The 26,233-nt window shown below is 41.4% G+C and overlaps 1 protein-coding gene across 1 annotated transcript in view; it reads right to left on the minus strand.

Moving 5' to 3' along the window:
• LOC110525591 (transmembrane protein 132C) overlaps positions 1–26,233 on the minus strand; it is a 203,284-nt gene that overhangs the window by 157,812 nt on the left and 19,239 nt on the right. Inside the window, exon 2 of the mRNA XM_021605839.3 lies at positions 10,829–11,717. Within this exon, the coding sequence (XP_021461514.3) occupies positions 10,829–11,717 (889 nt within the window). The remainder of the gene's footprint in view (positions 1–10,828; positions 11,718–26,233) is intronic.

Genomic DNA, 26,233 nt, shown 5'->3' on the forward strand with positions numbered 1-26,233 from the left:
ACGTGTCATCAACAACCGCTGAATAGCATAGCGCTACATTCAATAAATATTACTAAAAAAATGTATATTCATGAAATCACAGCTTAGCCTTTTGTTAATCCACCTGTCGTGTCAGATTTTGAAATGATGATTTACAGCGAAAGCAATCCAAGCGTTTGTGTAAGTTTATCGATAGCATAACAAAACATTATGTACACTTAGCATCAGGTAGCCTTGTCACGAAAAATCAGAAAAGCAATCAAATGAATCGTTTACCTTTGATGATCTTCGGATGTTTTCACTCACGAGACTCCCAGTTACACAACAAATGTTCCTTTTGTTCCATAAAGATTATTTTTATATCCAAAATACCTCCGTTTGTTTCCATAATGTCCACAGAAACATGTCAAACGTTTTTTATAATCAATCCTCAGGTTGTTTTTAAAATATATAATCGATAATATATCAACCGCAAATGTCACTCATGTGACCACTTGACGCGATGTTATCGTTCTGACTCATTTTTCAAAATAAAAGCCTGAAACTATGTCTAGAGACTGTTGACACCTTGACAATGGGCACATTTTCATCCAAGCTACTCAATACTGCCCCTGCAGCCATAAAAAGTGAAGTGTCCACGGACCCTTCCCACATTCTCACAAGTGGACATACAGTTTCATTTTCCCATTTTGGGGATTTAGGAGTTTGGCCACGTGAAATCCTTTGTTCACTCTGTGGCCTCTCTCTGTATGAAAAGGGGAAGAGTGTCTCCGCCAGGAATTTACGACTGGAGATAACAGAACCAGGGTGTGGGAGAGAGTGAGAGAAGCGGAAGCCACGATCTACACCCAGAAAGGGCCACGTCATGACACTTCTATAGAGGTGGCTCGACAGTGTAGACTGAAGCAGTTCTTAAAACAGGCGGGAGACCATGGCAGCAGTTCCCTTTGTTGCCAGGAGATGGCAGGATCGTGAAGGCTTAGCCAGGGGTGACCAAGGATGAGGGGTTCTTTAGGTGAAACTGAATGACCTCAGAGTGAAGGAGGCCAATCTGAAGGGTGATACCGTCGGTCATGCGAATCACAAGACCAGTTCCGAGAGGTTGTCTGTCCAGCGCATTAATCCTAAAGGGAGGATTAACAGGGATTAGTTCGACTCTTAACTGTTGTGCCAATTATTCGTCAATGAATTTTCCTGCAGCCCCCGAGTCCACTAGTCCCTCCACAAACTGAGTAACCCCATTAGCAGAAAGAAGAGCCGGGATACCAAACTGCCTTTTGGTAATATTCAAAAACGTAGAGGTGCTTACCCGGGCAGAAGTGGAGGGGTTGTGGTCAACCCCTCGTGGGGAGCGAATTGGACAGCTAGTGAGTAGGTGGTTACTCTCTCCACAATAGAGGCACAGGTTCATACGTAACCTCCATTGTCTCTCGGCCGGCGTTAGAGGGGCGCGGCCGAGTTGCATGGGTTCGGGGCTATTGGACCGTGGTGGACGAGAGAAGGGCGTGGAAGAATCGCAGGCAATGGGCGACTGTATAGGGCTGCGGTCCACCTGTAGGTTTCCAATGGATATGGACATACAGATGTATTGGTTTAGATCTGCTAAATTGCCTCTGCAGGCTAGTTTGGTCTGTTACTCCTGATTAAGACTCCTCCAGTAGACTGCAAGGAGAGCTGGTTCACGCCATCCACTGTCAGCAGCCATGGTGCGGAACTCAAGGGCATACTCAGTGGTGGAGGCCCTGTCGCAGCTTACATAACAGTGTTACGGTGCGACGACCTGAAACTGAATGGTCAAACACCTCCTTGAAGAGGGCATGGAAACGTGATTCAGAGGACAGATCAGAACCTTGAGAGGCCCACAGGGCTGTGGCCCATTAGAGGTTCGCCTGTGAGTAGGGAGGTGACGAAGTCCACCCTGTCTTTGTCAGAGGTGAAGTCAGCAGGGTGATTGCCTATGTACAGGTTACACTGAATGACAAATCCTTGACATTTCACTGGGGAGCCGTCGTATTGATTAGGCATGGATATAGTGGAGAATGAACGAGAGGAGGCTGTGGCACCTGATATTGGTGAAGCAGGAATGGACTAGCAAGGAGGTCGCAGAGTTCATCAATCCGTTCCTTCTGTCGGGCTAGACGTAGCTGCAATCCACTGAATCCATTTGTCGTTTTCTGTGAGGTATTCTGTAATGAACACGAGGGAGACAGAGAGCTGGTTTCAAGCGCAAAGCGCAGCAGCTGTTTAATGAAGGGGACCATAGGAGGAGGTAGGTAGCTGGGTCCAGGGGCAGGCAAAAGGTCATATGGTAGGTTAAAAAATGGCAACAGTACTGGCAGGGAATATGCAAAAGGCGTTGTGAGTGAAGCAGGCAAAAACTATCATACACAGGAGGCGAGAAGGACGGGAAAACCCAGAGCTCTGAAAAAGTGTGTCTCAACAAACAAACAATACCTCACAGTGATGGGGTGCAAGGAACTGAACTAAATAGTGTGGGATGATGGCATGCAGGTGTGGGAACAGGTGATTAGAATTCCGGTGATTGGGATCTGGAGAGTGAGCTGGGAATCTAAGTGTTTGAGAGTGTGAGTTGGACGCAGACGTTACACACACACACTTCCCTATTGCTCCCACAGGCAACAGCTCCAAGTTTTATTTAAATTTGTTTTCAGACAAATGTTTGTAAATTGTTCTTGGTGGAGGGCAAATTATTCAAACAAATTACGAGGGGAGAAGCAACAGTATTTATCTGGCGGTACAAGTAAACACAGACACACACAAACAAATCAACATAATGCACAACACCCACATACACACAACCATGCACTGCACAATGCGCACAGTCACGCACACATACACAAACACTGTCTCAGTCTATAAAAACCTGAGACCTTCCTTGAAAGAAACATGTAATCAAGTGGTGTTATTCCATGCCAATATTGTCACGATCGTCGTAAGGAGCGGACCAAAATGCAGTGTAGTATGTGTTCATGATGATTTTTTTATTAAAGAAAGCACTGAACACAAACTATACAAAACAATAAACGACCGTGACGCTAGTGAGAACTGTGCTGACACAAGCAACTAACATAGACAATCACCCACAATGACAAAACAGGCTACCTAAATATGGCTCCCAATCAGGGACAATGACTAACACCTGCCTCTGATTGAGAACCATATCAGGCCAAACACAGAAACAGACAAACTAGACATCCAACATAGAATGCCCACTCAGATCACACCCTGACCAAACAAAACATAGAAATATACAAAGAAAACTATGGTCAGGGTGTGACAAATATATTGATTCCAATATTGAATCAGTGCACTGTTTTCAATCTACCCTGAAGTCACTGCTATCCATGATGAAAGAGCCCATGCTAAAGACATCTAATGACACTTTTCTGATCACACAGAGGTTGTTTCAGAAGAACTTCTAAGACATGGTCCTCACTTTATAATGTCTCAGCATATTGAGTTGCATCATGAAACACTGCATTGTGTTATTGAGCTACCTTAGATCTAATGCACATCTCCCTGTTCTAGATATGGACTCTGCACTTGTTTGGATGTGGAGGCTACTTTAGATAATTAGACAGGAACATAGTAACCATCCTCTAATAGCAAGTCATTGTGTGACTCCCATCAATCTACGTCAAAATGCAAGCAATATGGAGAATCCATTGATGTTGATCAACAGTACATAGGCTACAAAGAAAGTCTGGTCGGCAGTTAGCATGCTGAGTGATTGAATTGCTTGTAAGTAGGGCACTTTTATTTAGTGAACTTGGCTTTCTTTATGTTACTATATGCTTTTGTCCTGGGGAAAATATCATTTTAAGTCCTGTATTCTAGCTATTGTGGAAAATCTGATTTGCATATAAACCACCTAATACTGAGGGATAGTAAATTATCAATGACTTATAACCAGACTAGTCTTACAATGATTGCTGAAAACCTATTATGCTAATGACTTCATGTTATGTATTACTTGCATTATGTTAATTGTCCTTCAATTTGTGGATGCTAGGCTTATTCCTATGCTTTTTTTTTCTAATTTTGCTCTTTTGAAAGGAGATGAATTGGCCCAGTTGCAGGAATCCAATACACATAAACAAGATGAAATAGCATAATTGGACTTGATAGTGCAATCAGTTGTGTAGACATTCTGTTACTACCCACTCATCAATTTAACACAGCATGAAAATATCAAGCGAGAATCAACTATGAAGAATAAAAAATTATCAGGCCTAATCCAGTTTAATCATATTCAGTCCAGAATGTTTATTATGGTGTACAGCAATGTTCCTCTGATTTCAAAACTTGTTCAAGTTGTTTAGATACATTACAGTAATTGCCATTGGTAATTGCAAATCTCAACACTGACTCATGTTAGCAGCATTGAATCAACCGATACTCATATTGAGAGTAACATTCAAAATGACGGACACTTTTGTAATTAAATACGGGGACAATTTCCGATCATGCAAAAAATATACCATGGTGAAAATAATTCTTCCTTTGGGAGACTGGAAACAAGAGAGACTGTATATGTCTCAGCCTATAGAGAGTAATTTGTCATTCAGTGGTCATTTGGACTCTTAACAGCTCCAAGTAGTTACAGCTCAGGCCTTTGTGATCTGGTGGAGGAGATTGTTCCATCTGACACATGTAACACATCAGACAGATCTCAGGAAATTCCACGACATCTAAGCCAGCAAACCAAGGTAAAGGTATGGACAAATATGTTTATTCCAAGGGATAGATTGTCAAGTTTGATCACTTTTCTCTCCTGTTATTAAATAAGGTGAAGGTCAAAAAATCTGCACAATCACTTCACAATCCATATTAGATTCGTTCAATCTGCTTGTTTATGTTGTCAGTCTGAATTAACTTGTAAGTACACAAATTAGAGTAAAGATATAATCTTTCCTTCTGGGTTTTTAATCACCCATGGATCTTGGCCAGATCCGAACTTCCTTCTATTCCAATCACACTAGACATGTTGTAACAAGACGGAAATATTCAAGAGGGTCCAGAAATGAGGTGTCAATCAAACAACCCATTGGCTGGCTATGATTGTACTTGAGTTCTCATCTCTGGTTTCTGTCACAGCATGAGTCTCTGAATAAACATGGAGTTGAGGGAGGTGAAGATTGAGAGTGGGAATCAGAGGGTAAGAATAAAGTTGTTTACAGTACCACTGACAGGCTGTAATTACATTGAGCTTGATCTGTGTACTGCTGAATGAAGTGGCTCATAGTAGGTTACTGTTTACTATGTAGAGAGACTACGGGCACTATTTTTGGCTGGCGGTAGGAAGGCACAAGTGTCAAACGCATGTCAGTTTGCAATTTCGTAATGTAAAAACTGGCACACTGCCATATATTTCCATCGCTGTCCATGAAACCACTCGCATGTGCGGTGCGCATTGTAGAATGGTGTCATTCGTGTGTAAACCTACCACTGTGTGCACGTTGCTGCGCCTAAAATGTGAAGAAATAATAGTTTATGAAGATTTTAAGCTAAACATTCTGATCTGTTCCATCAGCCTTATTAATTGATACGGCGTATACCTCCACTACACTATTTTCATATGCATTGTGGGGATCTATGGGGGCGCTATTTCATTATTGGATAAAAAAACGTGCCCGTTTTAAGCGCAATATTTTGTCACGAAAAGATGCTCGACTATGCATATAATTGACAGCTTTGGAAAGAAAACAGTCTGACTTTTCCAAAACTGCAAAGATATTATCTGTGAGTGCCACAGAACTCATGCTACAGGCGAAACCAAGATGAAACTTCAAACAGGAAATGAGCAGAATTTCTGGGGCTCTGTTTTCCATTGTCTCCTTATATGGCTGTGAATGCACCAGGAACGAGCCTGCCCTTTCTGTCGTTTCTTCAAGATGTCTGCAGCATTGTGACGTATTTGTAGGCATATCATTGGAAGATTGGCCATAAGAGACTACATTTTCCAGGGGTCCGCCCGGTGTCCTTTGTCTAAATTGGTGCGTAATCTTCAGCTGCGGGCATTTTCTCCTGGGATTCAGAACAGAAAGCTCACTTCCATGAACTATATATCATCGAAGAGATATGTGAAAAACACCTTGAGGATTGGTTCTAAACAACGTTTGCCATGTTTCAGTCGATATTATGGAGTTAATTTGGAAAAAAGTTTGGCGTTTTGCTGACTGGATTTTCGGGTTTTTTTGGTAGCCAAACGTGACGCACCAAACGGAGCGATTTCTCCTGAACAAATAATCTTTCAGGAAAAACTGAACATTTGCTATCTAACAGAGTCTCCTCATTGAAAACATCTGAAGTTCTTCAAAGGTAAATTATTTTATTTGAATGCTTTTCTGGTTTTTGTGAAAATGTTACCTGCTGAATGCTAACATTAACGCTAAATGCTACGCTAGCTAGCTACTGTTACACAAATTATTGTTTTCCTATGGTTGAGAAGCATATTTTGAAAATCTGAGATGACAGTGTTGTTAACAAAAGGCTAAGCTTGAGAGCTAGCATATTTATTTCATTTCATTTGCGATTTTCATGAATAGTTAACGTTGCGTTATGGTAATGAGCTTGAGGCTGTATTCACGATCCCGGATCCGGGATGGCTAAGTGCTAGAGGTTAAGAAGTGAGTATACACAATGCCCACTGAAAAATAAGTGGGTATACGGCGTATAACTGCATATAGCCTTCACTACACCACTACTTACACAGGTTCGGTAATTTACCTGTCTCAGCACTCCTGCGCTGAGTTTGGAGGGGTGGAAATATTTGAGGTGTGTCCTTAAAAACATGTGCACAACTAGGGATATTTAAGACCGACCAAAAGCTGGTCTTAGCAGTAACGCATTTGTTTATGGCATTGATTTTGCCAGCGGAGGTGCACACACAGTACATCAACAATGTTTTATTAAAATATCACAAGCAGCAAAACAGTCGACAGACATTCATTTTTTATATATTGTACATTATCTTTGTCCAGCTCCTGTGAAACATTTGGACTCATTATGTGTGATGCCCATTGCATGAAAGGTGTCAAAGAAGCCTGTTTAGGAACATCAAGATATTTAAAAAGGCGGCTTATGGTTTTTCCATTGATCATTTTGTAAAAATGCTATGGACCTAACTGTTAATCGTGGGAATTCCGATTGCTGTCCATGGTGCTGAATCCCCTTGTAGACTATATTTTCCTCTTTGTTTGTTTACCTTTCACATGGGAGTCACTACTGGCCATATCAAAGGCGATGGTAAGCTATAGCTATGTATATTTGGGTCATTAAACTGTGAGTGAACATTCCCTCTCTCTCTTTATATTGGATAATTTCCCAGCTCCTGTGAAAATGTTGGAAGTGCGTAAAACTCTCCATAGTCTACGTTGTCTTAGGCCCAATGTTATACGCCCACAGAGAGCAATAATGGTGCTTGTAACTGTATTTACACATAGCCTATTTAAAACAAGTTGTCGTTTCATTTTATTAGAATTTGATTTGAATTATTCACTGTCTTTTTAGTTCTCATCAATAGTTAATTTAATCTTGATCACTGACAACATTTGGTATTTCCATGGCTCAGACATAATGCATTTGACAGTAGGCCTATTTCAGTATGAATGCTATGTTAACAATATACTTCCATATTGAAGCCATGCAATTACTGTTCAAAAACATTTTGTTATTTTATTTTTGTAGGCTATTTAACAAACTAGTCTATAACAGACTAACATTGAAATTGCCATTGATGACAACACAATACATAAAATACCATAAATACACAACTTAAAGCAACCACGTACAGTTGAAGTCAAAAGTTTACATACACTTAAGTTGGAGGCATTAAAACTCGTTTTTCAACCACTCCGGTTAGCATATCTACTTTGTGCATGACACAATAACTTTTTCCAACCATTGTTTACAGACAGATTATTTCACTTATAATTCACTGTATCACAAATGCAGTGGGTCAGAAGTTTACATACACTAAGTTGACTGTACCTTTAAACAGCTTGGAGAATTCCAGAAAATGATGTCATGGCTTCAGAAGCTTCGGATAGGCTAATTGACATAATTTGAGTCAATTGGAGGTGTACCTGTGGATGTATTTCAAGGCCTACCTTCAAACTCAGTGCTTCTTTGCTTGACATCATGGGAAAATCAAAATAAATCTAAGACCTCAGAAGAAATGTTAGTAGACCTCCACAAGTCTGGTTCATCCTTGGGAGCAATTTCCAAACACCTGAAGGTACCACGTTCATCTGTACAAACAATATTACGCAAGTATAAACACCATGGGATCACGCAGCCATCAAATCGCTCAGGAAAGAGACGCATTCTGTCTCCTAGAGATGAACGTACTTTGGTGCGTCAAGTGCAAATCAATCCCAGAACAACAGCAAAGAACCTTGTAAAGATGCTGGAGGAAACAGGTACAAAAGTATCTGTATCCAAAGTAAAACAAGTCCTATATCGACATAACCTGAAAGGCCGCTCAGCAAGGAAGAAGCCACTACTCCAAAAACACCATAAAAAATCCAGACTACGGCTTGGAACTGCACATGGGGACAAAGATCATACTTTTTGGAGACATGTCCTCTGGTCTGTTGAAACAAAAATAGAACTGTTTGGCCATGATGACCATCGTTCGGGGGAAAAAGGGGGAGGATTGCAAGCCGAAGAACACCATCCCAACCATCAAGCACAGGGGTGGCAGCATCATGTTGTGGGGGTGCTTTGCTGCAGGAGGGACTGGTGCACTTCACAAAAATAGATGGCGTCATGAGGGAGGAAAATTATGTGGATATATTGAAGCAACATCTCAAGATATCAGTCAGGAAGTTAAAGCTTGGTCGCAAATGGGTTTTCCAAATGGACAATGACCCCAAAATTGTGGCAAAATAGCCTAAGGACAACAAAGTCAAGGTATTGGAGTGGCCATCACAAAGCCCTGACCTCAAGCCCATAGAAAATTTGTGGGCAGAACTAAAAAAAGTGTGTGAGCAAGGAGGCCTACAAACCTGACTCAGTTACACCAGCTCTGTCAGGAGGAATGGGCCAAATTTCATCCAAATTATTGTGGAAAGCTTGTGGAAGGCTACCCGAAACGTTTGACCCAAGTTAAACAATTTAAAGGCAATGCTACCAAATACTAATTGAGTGTATGTAAACTTCTGACCCACTGGGAATGTGACGAAATAAATTAAAGCTGAAATAAATCATTCTCTCTACTATTATTCTGACATTTCACAATCTTAAAATAAACTGGTGATCCTAACTGACCTAAGACAGGGAATTTTTACTTGGATTAAATGTCAGGAACTGTGGAAAAGCTGAGTTTAAATGTATTTGGCTAAGGTGTATGTACATTTCCGACTTCAACTGTATTTAGCTGTTCTGATTGGCCAGTGAGTGGTCAAGCCTCAACACAACTTCAACTGGTTATTTAATCAAAAACCCAGCCTGTTCGCGCCACCACTTGCTACTATGCCCATATTCTGGTTGTGAAAATAGTAAAAAATAAGACACCATGCAGCCAGTGGTGGTGGAAGTTGAGGGACTGAGTACAGAAAACATAATACCGTTGTGTATAAAGAGATCTAAATATTTTCTTGTCCTGGTGATTGGGCATGACACATGTACACACGAGGACACTCTTATCACCTAGTAACATGCAGAGGCCTGAAACCAGAGGCCTCTCCATATCTGAATCTCTCAGCTGGCCAGTACAGACTGGTAATCACAAAATACACTACTGCCAAATATAAACACCACAGGCTAAGTCTGTGTGACCAGTTTTTTATTAATGGGATAAAAAAAAAGATTATTTACAAACTTGCCATTACCTCATCTCACCAGAATAAATATCTGGTGATTAAATGTTATGTTCTAGTTTTCATTTAGATTATTCTTTTAGATTTCATGTGAAAGTCAGAGATCGCTGAGAGAGATATTCAACATCAAATCTAGACTCTAGAACAATGGAATATATTGGACATTTATGATAACTTGTCCTCTATTTCCATGGTTCAGGATGAGAAAAGTATAGTGTAGCTAATTTAAACTAGTTTCAGCATTTCCACTCACCTACTCAGAAAACAATCCAATCAGCCAGTTGGCTTGTTTTCATTTACACAGGTTGACAAATTGGCTTGACCCTAAGTCACGACATCTCTTATGGTTCATAAATGTTCCCAACCAGTGTGATTAAGATCAGGCTTGCAGTCATTACGCTAATGGAAATGCATTTTAATTAATGACATCCTCATTTGCATTGTGTGTTAATTATCTAAATCACTTAATCTCATCTGCACATTCTAATTACAACTTACAGCTTCAATGAATCTGACAATTTATCTGAGATAGAGATGCTCCACTCCCTGTTTTCACTGAGTTATATAAGCTTGGCTGAAATGAGTAAAGTAACTTTAATTTTGGAGACCGCAAAAACACTGAGAATTTTATAATTAAATCAGAACTAACAGCCAAACTGCCAAACGTTACACTTGCCCTATACTCCTTGCTAATTGAATTACAACTAGGGTGTTTTAAATTACAACTGTTGTTTTATTTCTTTACCTACCTATTGTTCACCTAATACCTTTTTTTGCACTATTGGTTAGAGCCTGTAAGTAAGCATTTCACTGTAAGGTCTACTACACCTGTTGTATTCAGCGCACGTGACAAATACACTTTAATTTGATTTGTATTACAAAGAGTTGTTCATTTCTCAAAGTCTTCACTCTTTAATACAGCATTGCAGAGACACTTTGTATGAAGATATGCACAGGTCTAATTATTAACCTTTAATATCAGAGCATGTACAGTATTGTCTTACCTTAGGGTGAACATTTCCACAGGAGAGAAGGCTGAGGCAGTGATGAAGGCAGAGACAGTGTCCCTCTGCCTCATAGGCATGGCTGGCACCATGACCAGGAAGTTACTATCCAGCCTGTGTTCAGTCAGGAAAGGAGTGGCAGGGATCTGGTACAGACGCACACTGCCGATCCTCCTCATGGGGGTGGAGGTGGATGAGCCGAACAGACCCTCCTGATTCGAGCGGATGGAGTTGCCTTTCCGGGCCTCCTCCGTGTGGCACTCCCCTTCCTCTGTTGACTGTAACATGTAGTAGAGCTCTACGGTGGTTCCCTCGGCCAACTCTATGGTCCTTTGACGCCCAGGCACTACGCTGGGGGGGCTGAACCAGCCAGCCAGGGGCTCCAGCTCAGCTACACACAGCCCCAGTTCCCCCTTCAGCTGGCAGGTGCCACGCACCTCCTGGGTCTCATGGAAGGCAAACATGCGTACGCAGGGCAGCTTGTCGATGGCGCTGTAGTCGTCCCAGTCCCTGCCGGCCACATAGAACAGCACTTGGACCCTGGGCTTGGCCAGGTAGATCCTTTCCTGAATGATGAAGGTCTGAACCTTCCAGTTGAAGGTGAACATGGAGGACGCCACAAAGGCTCCAGGGTGCTGGATGAGCTCCGGGGGGACAGGCTGCTCCACAGAGAGGGGTCCATAGCTGGCGTTTACTGAGGGCATGCTGCGGGCCTGATAAATGAAGAAGGGCTCTGTCCGCGACAGCAGGCTGGAGTTCCTCATAAACTCCTGGTTGGCCTCCTTCAGGAAGAAGGCTGACTCTGCGTTGACCACCTGGTAGTTGACAGGCAAGTAGGTGGGGATGGACGAAAACCTCTGCAATCCCTCCAAGACTCGACAGTCTGCTACTACAAGACAGAAAAGAAGGGCTGAGTCAGGACAAGCTCAGACAGTGCTTGCTTGTTCTACATCCTGTAAATTTCCTCTAAAGCTTCCCTCAGGTAAAACTAGAATGGCCATTTGGACTGGAGTTTAACAGACAGACCTGATAGAACTACACACAGACAGCAGAGATGACACTGACTAATGTATACTACTGTCAGGCCTACTTTACAATACATTTAATTATGTTGTAGATGTAATTTCATGGTGTATGGTTATTGTAATGTTTTGATATTCTTAAAATGAAGGAAACTAACTCCATGAGTCAGGACCATTGCACATTACATTACTATCCATATATTTTCTCATTTTGTAATAAAACAATAATAATAATACATATTGATTTGAAATTCACAAAGACCGAAATGGTCACATTTCTGAGAAGCACATCTGGAATAACCACATCATAAGTTTTGGTCAATGATATTCTACTTAGAACTAGTATCTTTTTCATGCTTTGCTGCCCCCTCCCCCGCTCCCTTCATGTTGGCTGCACCTAACATTCAAAATATTCTGCTCTGAAAACGGAGTGAGATCCAATTATATTGAACCTCTGGTAAATCAATCTTTCAGCTGAGCTCAGCTCAGTCTCCAGATGGAAGGGAAATATGCAATATTCTAGTGTGAGAACAAAGAGTACTGCACAAAGCCAGAAAGGTGCCGACAGAGAGTAGAGGCACCAACACAGACGACACCAACAGTATGATGACAAGATTATCAACACAGATTGTGATAAAACAAGAACAAGTAAACATTTAAATATGTATAACGTTCATGAAAAGCTCAGGTATAATTATCATATTGCAACTCTCATGAAAGATGACTTTAATTAGATGTATGTATGTATGTACCTACAATTCACTATGTGTTAAAGCTGAAATTCTGTACTTTTTCGGGTGACCCGATCAAATTCACATAGAAATGTGAGTTATAAATCTGTCATTCTCATTGAACCAAGTCTAACAAGCGGCAGATCTGTTCAATGTGCGCTATTTCTATGCTTCCCGTTCTTAAATTTGTTTTTTGCATCTTTTACCTTCAGTTTTGTACGGCAGCTTCAAGCAGCTGAAAACAATATTTTCGGTTATTGAAAATATGTTTTAGGTGGTAAAGTGATTTTCTACACTATACACTGCTTGTTTTTTCACAAACTGAAATTAGGCAAACTATTCGAATTTTAGCAACCAGGAAATGGCGGAGCTATTTCTGAATATATATATATATATAAGCAAAATGTACATGAACATACTGTATGAATGAATGTAATCATTGGAGTTTATGTATGTAATGTGGAGTAATCATGAGTTGTTTCTGGTGGGCCATTGTTAACAGGTCCCACTCCATGATGGCGTGTGTGATGAGGGAGAAAACACTACACTGGTAAAAAGGTTTTAATCACCCAAAGAGTGGGCTATGACCTTCCTTTTAAGAGCAATCTGCTGTGATTACTACACCCCTCCCCCCACCCGCACAGCACACTTCCATCTTCAACGTTTGCTGGGAGAGGATTTCATTCCTTAGCCACAGCCTTGTAAATCAATGTCCCGACAATTTACAAATCAGCCAGGGATTTGTGATTCATGGCGCCCACTTGACCTCGGCCCTGTCTGGCCCATGGAGGCAGCCTGGAGGCCGCGAGGGATGCAGCTTACCTACCTCTGCATCTGAAGGGCAATACAACACTGTTTAGCTAAGGGGCTCGCACTGTTTATTTTAGGGACACTCTCTCTCTATAACAGCTCCACTTAAACATCACTTAGCTGTTATAACAGAAGACAGAGACCATTGAACAATACTATACCGCAGTGTAATTTGTTATTTTCTGAACATACTTGAGAAGTGTTGTTTGTACACAAGAAGCATTGTTGCAGATGGTACGACGACATTAACAAATGAAAAGCTTGATTGTCCAACAAGAGCAATACAAGATAGAACAATCAGGAACAAAGTCTCCTCCTCTGTGGTCCCATGGTGGCAATGTTTATATTCGCATCTCAGGTTGCTGTCTCAATCCAGCAAGCCTTATAAGACAAAGCACTTACTCCAAAGGCATCAGCATTTCTCTCATGTCTCTACTATAATGATATTTATCGTCTGTGCTTTGCAGATGCCATAACACACTTGAGAAGGAATTAAATGTCCCTTTGTGCCTCACATACATAGGCTAATGCTACACATAGAACACTGTTAAGTGCACGTATACACATCTACGAATGGGATCACTCATCTTCTTAGTCAATCAGCCTGTTTTTAAAGTCAGTCAGATTTATTCCCTTGTTAACAGCTGTCAAATGACCATTTTCTAACCGTTTGTCACGCGGTATTGACAGTGAATGACAAATACCATACACTGCATGGGCAACATTTTGGTGTCTATGGAGTCAACAAAAGTCTGAGATATTTTCAAGAGAAGAATTACCTGTCAATGTTAAGCGTTACCACAGAGATTAGCTATGCAGTGTGTGCTGAAAGGAAAACCTTTATAGACTTAATATATTATTGTGAAGTTGACTGAATTTGTTGTCCCCCACAATGAAATCGGGGAAGGGACTGTGGATCTGGCTCCGTCAGTTAATACATTCATACGTTAGTCACACGCGATATCTCAGACAGCACTTGGGTGAATGATGCATCTTGCCATAGTAATCGACGATTGACCAGGTGGTGGCACTATAACAAGAGATTGAAAATGCAAACTTTAAAAGGTCACGCTTATCACCCCGTTTTGACCTAAATTCATGAAATTCAGTAGAAATTCACAAGGAACACATTTGCCTCAGGGACCCATAAGGTCCGCCATTATGTATTTTTTGTTATACTCTTCGAGCACCGAATGACCGATCTGCACAAAACTTGATATTTGATACAAAGGTCTCTCAAAAATATTTTACAGACTAGTACCTGAAACAACATGGCCGCTATTGACAATAAACATTCAGGTGGGTGTGGTCTGGCACGTAAAAGCATATAAATCTGTCAAGGATATTCATATTGTAACACAATTTGGTACACATGTTGCGAACACTGTCAAGACTCAACATATACAAGAAAATTCATATCGACCACATGGTGGCAATATAACGGCACATGTTTACAGTACCAGTCAAAAGTTTGGACACACCAATTCATTCAATAATTGTTTAAAAAATGTACTATTTTCTACATTTTAGAATAATAGTGAAGACAAAACTATGAAATTACACATATGGAATCATGCAGTAACCACAAAAGTGTTAAACAAATACAAATATATTTTATATTTGAGATTCTTCAAAGTAGCCACACTTTGCCTTTATGACAGCTTTGCACACTATTGGCATTCTCTCGACCAGCTTCATGAGGTAGTCACCTGGAATGCATATAAATTAAACAGGTGTGTCTTGTTAAAAGTTCATTTGTGGAATTTCTTTCCTTCTTAATGCGTTTGAGCCAATCATTTGTGTTGTGACTAGGTAGGGGTGGAATACAGAAGATAGCCCTATTTGGTAAAACCAAGTCCATATTTTGGCAAGAACAGCTCAAATAAGCAAAGAGAAATGACAGTCCATCATTACTTTAAGGCATGAAGGTCAGTCAATACGGAACATTTCAAGAACTTTGAACTTTTTTTCAAGTGCCGTTGCAAAAACCATCAAGCACAATGATGAATGAGGACCGCCACAGGAAAGGAAGACCCAGAGTTATCTCTGCTGCAGAGGATAAAGTTATTTAGAGTTACCAGCCTCAGAAATTGCTGCCCAAATAAATGCTTCACAGAGTTCAAGTAACAGACACATCTCAACATCAACTGTTCAAAGGAGACTGCATGAATCAGGCCTTCATGGTCGAATTGCTGCAAAGAAACCATTACTAAATGAAACCAATAAGAAGAAGAGACTACTTTGGAGAAGAAACATGAGCAATGGACATTAGACTGGTGGAAATCTGTCCTTTGGTGTAATGAGTCCAAATTTCAGATTTTTGGATCCAACCGCTTTGTCTTTGTTAGATGCAGAGTAGGTGAACGGATGATCTCTGCATGTGTGGTTCCCACATGAAGCATTGAAGATGGTGTGGAGGTGCTTTGCTGGTGACACTGTCAGTGATTTATTTAGAATTCAAGGCACACTTATCCAGCATGGCTACCACAGCATTCTGCAGCGATACGCCATCCCATCTGGTTTGCGCTTAGTGGGACTATAATTTGTTCTTCAACAGGACAATGCCCCATCACACCTCCAGGCTGTGCAAGGGCTATTTGACCAAGAAGGAGAGTGATGGAGTGCTGGCCTCCACAATAACCCAACCTCAACCCAATTGAGATGGTTTGGGATGAGTTGGACTGCAGAGTGAAGGAAAAGCAGACAACAAGTGCTCAACATACACTACCTTTAAAAAGTTTGGGGTCATTTAGAAATGTCCTTGTTTTTTTTAGAAATTTTTTTTTTTTGTCCATTAAAATTACATCAAATTGATCAGAAATACAGTGTAGACATTGTTAATGTTGTAAATGACTACTGTAGCTTGAATCAGCTGTTTTTTTAATGGAATATCTACATAGGCATACAGAGGCCCATTATCAGCAACCATCCCTCCTGTATTCCAATGGTACATTGTGTTAGCTAATCCAAGTTTGTCATTTTAAAAAGGTTAAATTGATCATTAGAAAACCCTTTTTCAATTATCTTAGCACAGCTGAAAACTGTTGTGCTAATTAAAGAAGCAATAAAACTGGCCTTCTTTAGACTAGTTGAGTATCTGGAGCATCAGCATTTGTGGGTTTGAGTACAGGCTCAAAATGGCCAGAAACAAAGACCTTTTCTCTGAAACTCGTCAGTCTATTCTTCTGAGAAATGAAGGCTATTCCATGCGAGAAATTGCCATGAAACTGAAGATCTCGTACAATGCTGTGTACTACTCCCTTCACAGAACAGCACAAACTGTCTTTAACCAGAATAGAAAGAGGAGTGGGAGGCCCCGTTGCACAACTGAGCAAGAGGACAAGTATATTAGAGTGTCTAGTTTGAGAAACAGACGCCTCACAAGTCTTCAACTGGCAGCTTCTTTAAATAGTACCCGCAAAACACCAGTCTCAACATCACCAGTGAAGAGGCGACTCCGGGATGCTGGCCTTCTAGGCAGATTTGCAAAGAAAATGCCATATCTCACACTGGCCAATGAAAAGAAAAGATTAAGATGGGCAAAATAACACAGACACTGGACAGAGGAAGTTTGGAAAAAAAGTGTTATGGACAGACAAATCTAAGTTTGAGGTGAGACGCAGAAAAAATGAAAAGATGCTGGAGGAGTGCTTGACGTCATCTGTCAAGCATGGTGGAGGCAATGTGATGGTCTGGGGGTGCTTTGGTGGTGGTAAAGTGGGAGATTTGTACAGGGTTAAAGGGATCATGGAGAGTCCAGCACAGTCATTGGATCTCAACCCTATTGAGCTGTTGTGGGAGCAGCTTGATCGTATGGTATGTAAGAGGTGCCCATCAAGCCAATCCAACTTGTGGGAAGTGCTTCAGGAAGTATGGGGTGAAATATTTTCAGATTACCTCAACAAATTGACAACTAGAATGCCAAAGGTCTGCAAGGCTGTAATTGCTGCAAATTGAGGATTCTTTGATGAAAGCAAAGTTTGAGGGACACAATTATTATTTCAATTAAAAATCATTATTTATAACCTTGTCAACATCTTGACTATTTTTCCTATTCATTTTGCAACTCAGTTCATGTATGTTTTCATGGAAAACAATGACATTTCTAAGTGACCCCAAACTTCTGAAAGGTAGTGTATGTGTGAACTCCTTCAAGACTGTTGGAAACGCAATCCAGGTGAAGCTGTTTGAGAGAATGCCAAGAGTCTGCAAAGCTGTCATCAAGGCAAAGGGTAGCTACTTTGAAGAATCTCAAATATAAAATATATTCTGATTTGTTTAACACTTTTTTGGTTACTACATGATTCCATATGTGTTATTTCATAGTTTTCATGTCTTCACTATTATTATACAATGTAGAATATATTAAAAATAAAGAAAACCCTTGAATGAGTAAGTGTGTCCAAACTTTTGACTGGTACTGTATATCTATGATCTGTTTGACTCACATGCTCAGGGACATGAGTAACTGACCCACACAATATCTCAGACCCCACTGGCCCACTTTTGACTAAACTTAGGTGAATGATATGCCTTGCCATAGAGATCTGGCATTTACAAAATTGCCCAAGGGGGGGCTATAGTTATCAACTGTATGTATGTCAGTCACACACGATTTCTCAGAAACCACTGGCCCGATTTTGATTAAACTTGGTTGAATGATCCGTAATTTACAAAATGATACTAAATGGCCCAAGGGGGTGCTGCATCATTGTTAAATGATGCCTTGTTTACATTTCTGAGGACCATTCTTCTAGCCACGTGAACATTTGATACAAAAGAAAGAAGAAGTTAATCAACCTTATTACAATTACAAGCACCGCCAAGATCTCAGAGGTAGCTCATTAACAAACATCATTTGGATTTGTTTGTGACTGAATTTAGCAGTAAGATTTCTAAACTGAGAGGACAAAAGTTTAAAGGAAGAACAAAAAAGGGATGTTATATATTCAGACTCCCTAGAACGTAAAAGTCTTTGCAGATTATTGAATTCCATTCAAAGCACCAGCAACAAATGGAAGCCCTGTGTGACCTCATGAAGTCTACCAATAAAAAATAGTTATGAATTTGACATGTGTATTCAAAAGCAGATAGCTACATTCCTCGATGCAATCTTTGTGAGGCAGCTTTGTAGAAAGACAAAGCCATTCCATGCTCATTGTAAAATAACATGCTGGAGATACATCAATTAATCTATGTAATAAAGGAGGTTGGACTTGTATGTTTACAACAAATACACAAAGCACTGTATTTGTTTTAACATCAGAAAATAATTCTTAAACCTTTTACACAAATGTTTTTTTTCATTTGTATCTTAATAAAAGCATCTTGAAGCCACCAACCTTTGAGTAGTTCATTATGTGACTATGTGGTAGAGTAACTGCAGCATATTGTAGTCTACAATATGCTTACACCCATAGACAACTGTGAGATCCCATTTCCCAGGCGCTGGGTATTTGTATGCAAATCTCTGATGGAATCCGTCTCTGGAATTGGCTCAGAATTTACAACCTCAAAAAAACAGACAACATCAAGAGTGAAAAAGGAAATAAAGAGGGATGGGAAAACTTTGAACCCAAATCCATAGTAACCAAGAGTCAGCATGCCAGTGCTTGGAATGGAAATAAATCATGTACATTGAGTGTACAAAACATTAGGAACACCTACTCCTTCCATGAAATAGACTGACCGGGTGAATAAAGTTGAAAGCAGTGGTGGAAAAAGTATCCAATTGTCATACTTGAGTAAAAGTAAAGATACCTTAATAGAACATGACTCAAGTAAAAGTCACCCAGTAAAATAGTACTTGAGTAAAAGTCTAAAAGTATTTGGGTTTAAATATACATAAGCCTAGTGCAACTAGTAACCGTTGCAAGATCGAATCCCCGAGGGACACATTCCGACACTCAAACATCATTTACAAATGAAGCATGTGTGTTTAATAGTCCTGTATTAGTGGACCGATATAACCGTCGATAGCACAGGCATGTTTTTGGTTTAATGGGTTACTGTATGTATGATACTAACAACTTTGTTGTCTTTCTGATACAATGTATCAAGTTCTCTCAATACCTTGAAAATTGAATTTTTTTTCCCCTTCCTCTCTGGCAATTGAGTTAGGAAGGATGCCTGTATCTGTGTAGTGACCCCCTTTACTCCACACACAGAGATGAGTACAAAACTCTCCCTCGCCCTTCACTTGGCAAATCTGACCATAATTCTGTCCTCCTGATTCCTGCTTACAAGCCAAAACTAAAGCAGGAAGCACCAGTGACTCAGTCAATAAAAAAGTCAGATGAAATGGATGCTAAGCTACAAAACTGTTTTCCAGGACAGACTGGAATAAGTTCCGGGACTCTTCCGATGACATTGAGGAGTGCACCACATCAGTCACTGGCTTCATCAATAAGTGCATCAATGACGTCATCCCCACAGTGACTGTAGTTACATACCCCAACCAGAAGCCATGGATTACAGGCAACATTTGCACTGAGCTAAAGGGTAGAGCTGCCGCTTTCAAGGAGCGGAACAATTACCCGGCAGCTTATAAGAAATCCCGCTATGCCCTCCGGCAAACCATCAAACAGGCAAAGCGTCAATACAGGACTAAGATTGAACAGTACGACACCGGCTCCGACGCTCGTCGGAGGTGACAGGGCTTGGAAACTATTACAGACTACAAAGGGAAGCACAGCCGATAGCTGCCCAGTGACACGAGCCTAACAGACGAGCTAAATTACTTCCATGCTCGCTTCGAGGCAAGTAACACTGAAACACGCATGAGAATATCAGCAGTTCCAGAGGACTGTGTGATCATGTTCACCTCAGCCTATGTGAGTAAGACCTTTAAACAGGTCAACTTTCACAAGGCCGCAGAGCCAGATGGATTACCAAGACGTGGACTCCGAGCGTGCGCTAACCAACTGGCAAGTGTCTTCACTGACATTTTCAACCTCTCCCTGTCTGTCTGTAATACCAACATGTTTCAAGCAGACCACCATAGTCCCTGTGCCCAAGAACACTAAGGTAGCCTGCCTAAATGACTACTGACCTGTAGCACTGACGTCTGTAGCCATGAAGTGCTTTGAAAGGCTGGTCATGGCTCACATCAACACCATGATCCAAGAAACCCTAGACCCACTCCAATTTGCATACCGCCCCAACAGATCCACAGATGATGCAATCTCTATTGCACTCCACACTGCCCTCCTGTACTCCCTGTTCACTCATGACTGCACGGCCAAGCACGACTCCAACACCATCATTAAGTTTGCTGATGACAGTGGTAGACCTGATCACCAACAACGACAAGACAGCATATAGGGAGGAGGTCAGAGACCTGGCCGTGTGGTGCCAGGACAACAAACTCTCCCTCAACGTGATCAAGACAAAGGAGACGATTGTGGACTACAGGAAAAGGAGGACCGAGGACACCCCCATTCTCATCGACGGGGCTGTAGTTGATCAGGTTGAGAGCTTCAAGTTCCTTGGTGTACACATCACCAACAAACTAACATGGTCCAAGCACATCAAGACAGTCGGGAAGAGGGCACAGCAAAACCTATTCCCCCTCAGGAGACTGAAAAGATTTGGCATGGGTCTTCAGATCCTCAAAAGGTTCTAAAGCTGCACCATCGAGAGCATCCTGCCTGGCTGGTTGCATCACTGCCTGGTATGGCAACTGCTCTGCCTCCGACCGCAAGGCACTACAGAGGTTTTAGTTTTTATTTAACTTGGCAAGTCAGGTAAGAATAAATTCTTATTTACAATGACGGCCTACTCCGGCCAAACCCAATGTGGGGTAGGGTAGTGCGCACGGCCCAGTACATCACTGGGGCCAAGCATCCTGCCATCCAGGACCTCTATGCCAGGCGGTGTCAGAGGAAGGCCCTAAAAAATGGTCAAAGACTCCAGCCACCCTAGTCATAGACTGTTCTCTCTGCTACCGCACGGCAAGCGGTACCAGAGCGCCAAGTCTACGTCCAAGAGGCTTCTAAACAGGTTATACCCCCAAGCCATAAGACTATTGATATTATAATCAAATGGCTACCCAGACTATTTGCATTGCCCCCCCCCCCCCCTTTATTACGCTGCTGCTGCTGCTACTGTTTTTTTCCCCAACTTTATTTAACCAGGTAGGCTAGTTGAGAACAAGTTCTAATTTACAACTGCGACCTGACCAAGATAAAGCAAAGCAGTGCGACACAAACAACAATGCAGAGTTACACATGGAATTAACAAACATGGTCAATAACACAATAGAGAAAAAAATTTATATATACAGTGTGTGCAAATGAGGTAAGATAAGGGAGGTAAGGCAATAAATAGGCCATATTGGTGAAATAATTACAATTTAGCAATTCAACACTGGAGTGATAGATGTGCAGAAGATGAATGTGCAAGTAGAGATACTGGGGTGCAAAGGAGAAAAGAAAAAAACAGTATGGGGATGAGGTAGTTGGATGGGCTATTTACAGATGGGCTATGTACAGGTGCAGTGATCTGTGAGCTGCTCTGACAGCTGGTGCTTAAAGTTAGTGAGGGAGATATGGGTCTACAGCACATATGTCAGAGTCAAGGCCCGCGGGCCACATCCGGCCCGCAAGAAGGTTTTTTACGGCCCCTGGGATGATCTTGATTTATTATTAGAACCGGCCCGCAGCAAGCCGGCAGCCCGCAGATCTTTTACACGCACCAATACTACATTTCCCACAATGCAAAGGTGACGCACCGAGCAGTAGGCTGCTTCATTTCAATATTTATTGGCACAGCAGTCGTCAGCATCACAGTAAAATTAACTTTCAGATACCCATCAAAAATGGCAAAACGGAAGGTGGATACTGAGAACCGGGGGTTTCAAACAAGGTGGGAGTCGGAGTATATGTTCACGAAGGTAGCTGGAAAACCTGTGTGTCTTCTGTGTGGAGAAAGTGTGGCGGTACTGAAAGAGTATAATCTGAGACGACATTATGAAACGAAACACGCGGACACACACGCGGACGCAACTGTCAAGGCCAGTTTTATTTTGGCAGAAGAGATCGCTAAATCAGCCCGGCCATTTACGGAGGGGGATTTCATCAAAAACTGCATGATTAAAGTTTGTGACGAAGTTTGCCCAGAAAAAAGGCAACTCTTTTTAAATGTGAGTCTGAGCAGAAACACCATTGCCGAGAGAGTAGACCAGTTGTCCATCAATCTAAAAGAGCAGCTTGTGAAAAAGGGAAAAGATTTTATTGCATATTCCTTGGCTGTGGATGAGAGCACCGACATTTCTGACATTGCCCAGTTGTCAATTTTCATCCGCGGAGTGGACTCCAACCTAAGCGTGACAGAGGAGTTTTTGGCTTTACGTCCTATGCATGGCACAACTACGGGGCATGATTTGTATGAAGAGGTGTCAAGATGTGTAAATGAGATGGAGCTGCCTTGGGAAAAACTCGTGGGTTTGACAACCGACGGAGCACCTGCGATGTGTGGACACAGGAGCGGACTGGTGGCGAAGATACGGGAAAAGATGCAAGAGGAAAACGCGACAGGTGAGCTGACAGCTTATCATTGTATCATACACCAGGAAGCGTTGTGCGGTAAAGCCTTGAAAATGGAGCATGTAATGAGCATCATCACGCGCACAGTTAACTTTATCAGAGCCAAAGGTTTGAATCACCGCCAGTTCAAGGCATTTCTGACGGAGTTAGAAACGGAGCATGGTGATTTGCCTTATCACACAGAGGTGCGATGGCTAAGCCAGGGAAAGGTGCTTCAAAGATGTTTCGAGCTTCGTGAGGAGATTTGTCTGTTCTTGGACAGCAAAGGGAAAGACACAACACAACTCCGAGACGAAATGTTTCTGTGTGAAATGGCTTTTCTGTGTGACATTACGAGTCATCTGAATGCAATAAACTTGCAGCTGCAGGGTCGGGATCGTGTCATCTCTGATATGTACAGTACAGTGAAGGCATTTAAAACCAAACTGACTCTGTGGGAGACGCAGATGCGGAAAGAAAATTTGAGCCACTTTCCCAGCTGCCAGACCATGAAAGAGAAGCTCTCTACCAGTGCGTTCCCGAGCACACAGTTGGCTGATAAAATAGGTATGCTTGCCGCTGACTTTCGACGCCGATTTGCTGACTTTGAAGCACAAAAAAGCAGGTTGGAACTGCTCGGTAACCCATTTGCTGTTGACGTGGAAAGCTCACCACCAAACCTCCAAATGGAGTTGATTGACCTCCAATGCAATGATGCACTGAGGGCAAAATATGCGGCAGTGGGTGCTGCGGAGTTCGCCCGTTTCCTCCCCGGCACAATGCCCCAGCTGCGCATCCAGGCTGCTCAAACGTTGTCTATGTTTGGCAGCACATACCTGTGTGAACAACTGTTTTCTTTGATGAACCTGAACAAAACATCACACAGAAGTCGACTTACTGCTGAACACCTCCACTCAATTCTGAGGATTTCTTCAGCTCAGAGCCTTACCCCGAACATTGATGAACTTGTGGAAAAGATGGGACACCACCAAGTATCACCCTCAACCTCAAACAAGTGAACATTACTGTGCAATCACATATTTAGAGTTTTTACTCAGTTCAAGTTTAAAAGTTAAAATTTAATATTTGTTTTCACTGCATGTTACTTCTCCTTAAACAAAGTGTTGTTTTTGATTAATAGATTTTTGCACTTTATTTTTTTGTATTTCAATCCAATTATATTTTAAAAATATTTCAGTTGAGTGGATGATAGAAAATTGCTATTATTGTTTTTTCTTTGAAGTAAATTTAGCCCACTTTTGCTAAAATAGAAAATATAGTCTACTGATGGTGCCTTGAATACCGGTTTCTTTCATTTAATGTTCATGTTATGGGGATATTTATATAAAGGAAATTTGTCTTTTGTGTCTGTTGAAAATTAAAGATTACTGACAGAGCCATAAGAAAATATTGCTTTATTTATCTGATCATATTGTAATATATTTGTTAGGTTTTCAGTAGGTTCAATTAGGTTCACTAGACTATATGCGTCATTTAAAAATTTTTCAATGAACATTCGAACAGTCCGGCCCTCGTCTTGTAGCTGATTTTTTTATTTGGCCCTCCGTCCATTTGACTTTGACACCCCTGGTCTACAGCTTCAGTGATTTTTGCAATTCATTCCAGTCATTTGCAGCAGAGAACTGGAAGGATAGGCGGCCAAAGGAGGAATTGGCTTTGGGGGTGACCAGTGAAATATATCTACTGGAGCGTGTGCTACGAGTGGGTGCTGCTATGGTGACCAGTGAGCGGAGATAAGGCAGTGCTTTACCTAGCAAGACTTATAGATGACCTGGAGCCAGTGTGTTTGGCGACGAATAGGAAGCGAAGGCTAGCCAACGAGTCCATACAGGTCGCAGTGTGGGTAGTATATGGGGCTTTGGTGACAATTTATGGCACTGTGATAGACTGCATCCAATTTGCTGAGTAGAGTGTTGGAGGCGATTTTGTAAATAACATCACCGAAGTCAAGGAACGGCAGGATAGTCAGTTTTACGAGGATATGTTTGGCAGCATGAGTGAAGGAGGCTTTGTTGCGAAATAGGAAGCAGATTATAGATTTAATTTGGGATTGGAGATGCTTAATGTGAGTCGAAGGAGAGTTTACAGTCTAACCAGACACCTAGTTATTTGTAGTTGTCCACATATTCTAAGTCAGAATCGTCCAGAGTAGTGATGCTGGACAGGCGTGCAGGTGCAGGCAGCGATCAGTTGAAGAGCATGCATTTAGTTTTATTTGCATTTAAGAGCAGTTGGAGGCCACGGAAGGAGAGTTGTATGACATTGAAGCTCGTCTGGAGGTTAGTTAACACAGTGTCCAAAGAAGGGCCAGAAATATACAGAATGGTGTCGTCTGCGTAGAGATGGATCAGAGAATCACCAGCAGCAAGAGCGACACCATTGATGTATACAGAGAAAAGAGTCAGTCCGAGAATTGAACCCCCATAGAGACTGCCAGAGGTCCGGACAACAGGGTCTCCGATTTGACACATTGAACTCTGTCTGAAAAGTAGTCAGTGAACCAGGCGAGGCAGTAATTTGAGAAACCACTCTCTGGTTATTATCTATGCATAAGTCAATTTAATAACTCTACCTACATGTATATATTACCTCAATTACCTTGACTAACCGCACATTGTACTGATAACCCCTGTTTATAGCCTCGCTATTGTTATTTTACTGCTGCTCTTTAATTAATTCTTATTTTATTTCTTATTTTTCTCTAGGTATTTTTCTTAAAACTGCATTGTTGGTTAAGGGCTTGTAAGTAAGAATTTCACTTTAAGGTCTACAACTGTTGTATTCAGCAAATATGACAAATACAATTTGATTTGATTGTCGAAAGCGTTACACAGGGATATTGGCCATTGTTGACTCTAATGCTTCCCACAGTTGTCAAGTTGGCTGGATGTTCTTTGGGTAGTGGATCATTCTTGAAACACACGGGAAACAGTTAAGTGTGAAAAAACCCAGCAGTGTTGCAGTTCTTGACACACTCAAAACAGTGCACCTGGCACCAAACCCAGTTTAAAGACATTTAAATCTTTTGTCTTGCTCATTCATACTCTGAATGGTACATATACACAAACCATGTCTCAATTGTCTTAAGGCTTAGAAATCCTTCTTTAACCTGTCTCCTCCCCTTTATCTACACTGATTGAAGGGGATTTAACAAGTGACATCAATAAAGGACCATTGGTTTCACTCAGTGGTGTAAAGTACTTAAGTAAAAAATACTTTAAAGTACTACTTAAGTAGTTTATTGTGGTATTTTTTGTCTTTTTCTTCACTACATTCCTAAAGAACATGTCTTTTTTA

Source organism: Oncorhynchus mykiss, chromosome 6 (assembly GCF_057628025.1).
Source record: "Oncorhynchus mykiss isolate SJ-2025 chromosome 6, ASM5762802v1, whole genome shotgun sequence".
NCBI lineage: Eukaryota > Metazoa > Chordata > Actinopteri > Salmoniformes > Salmonidae > Oncorhynchus > Oncorhynchus mykiss.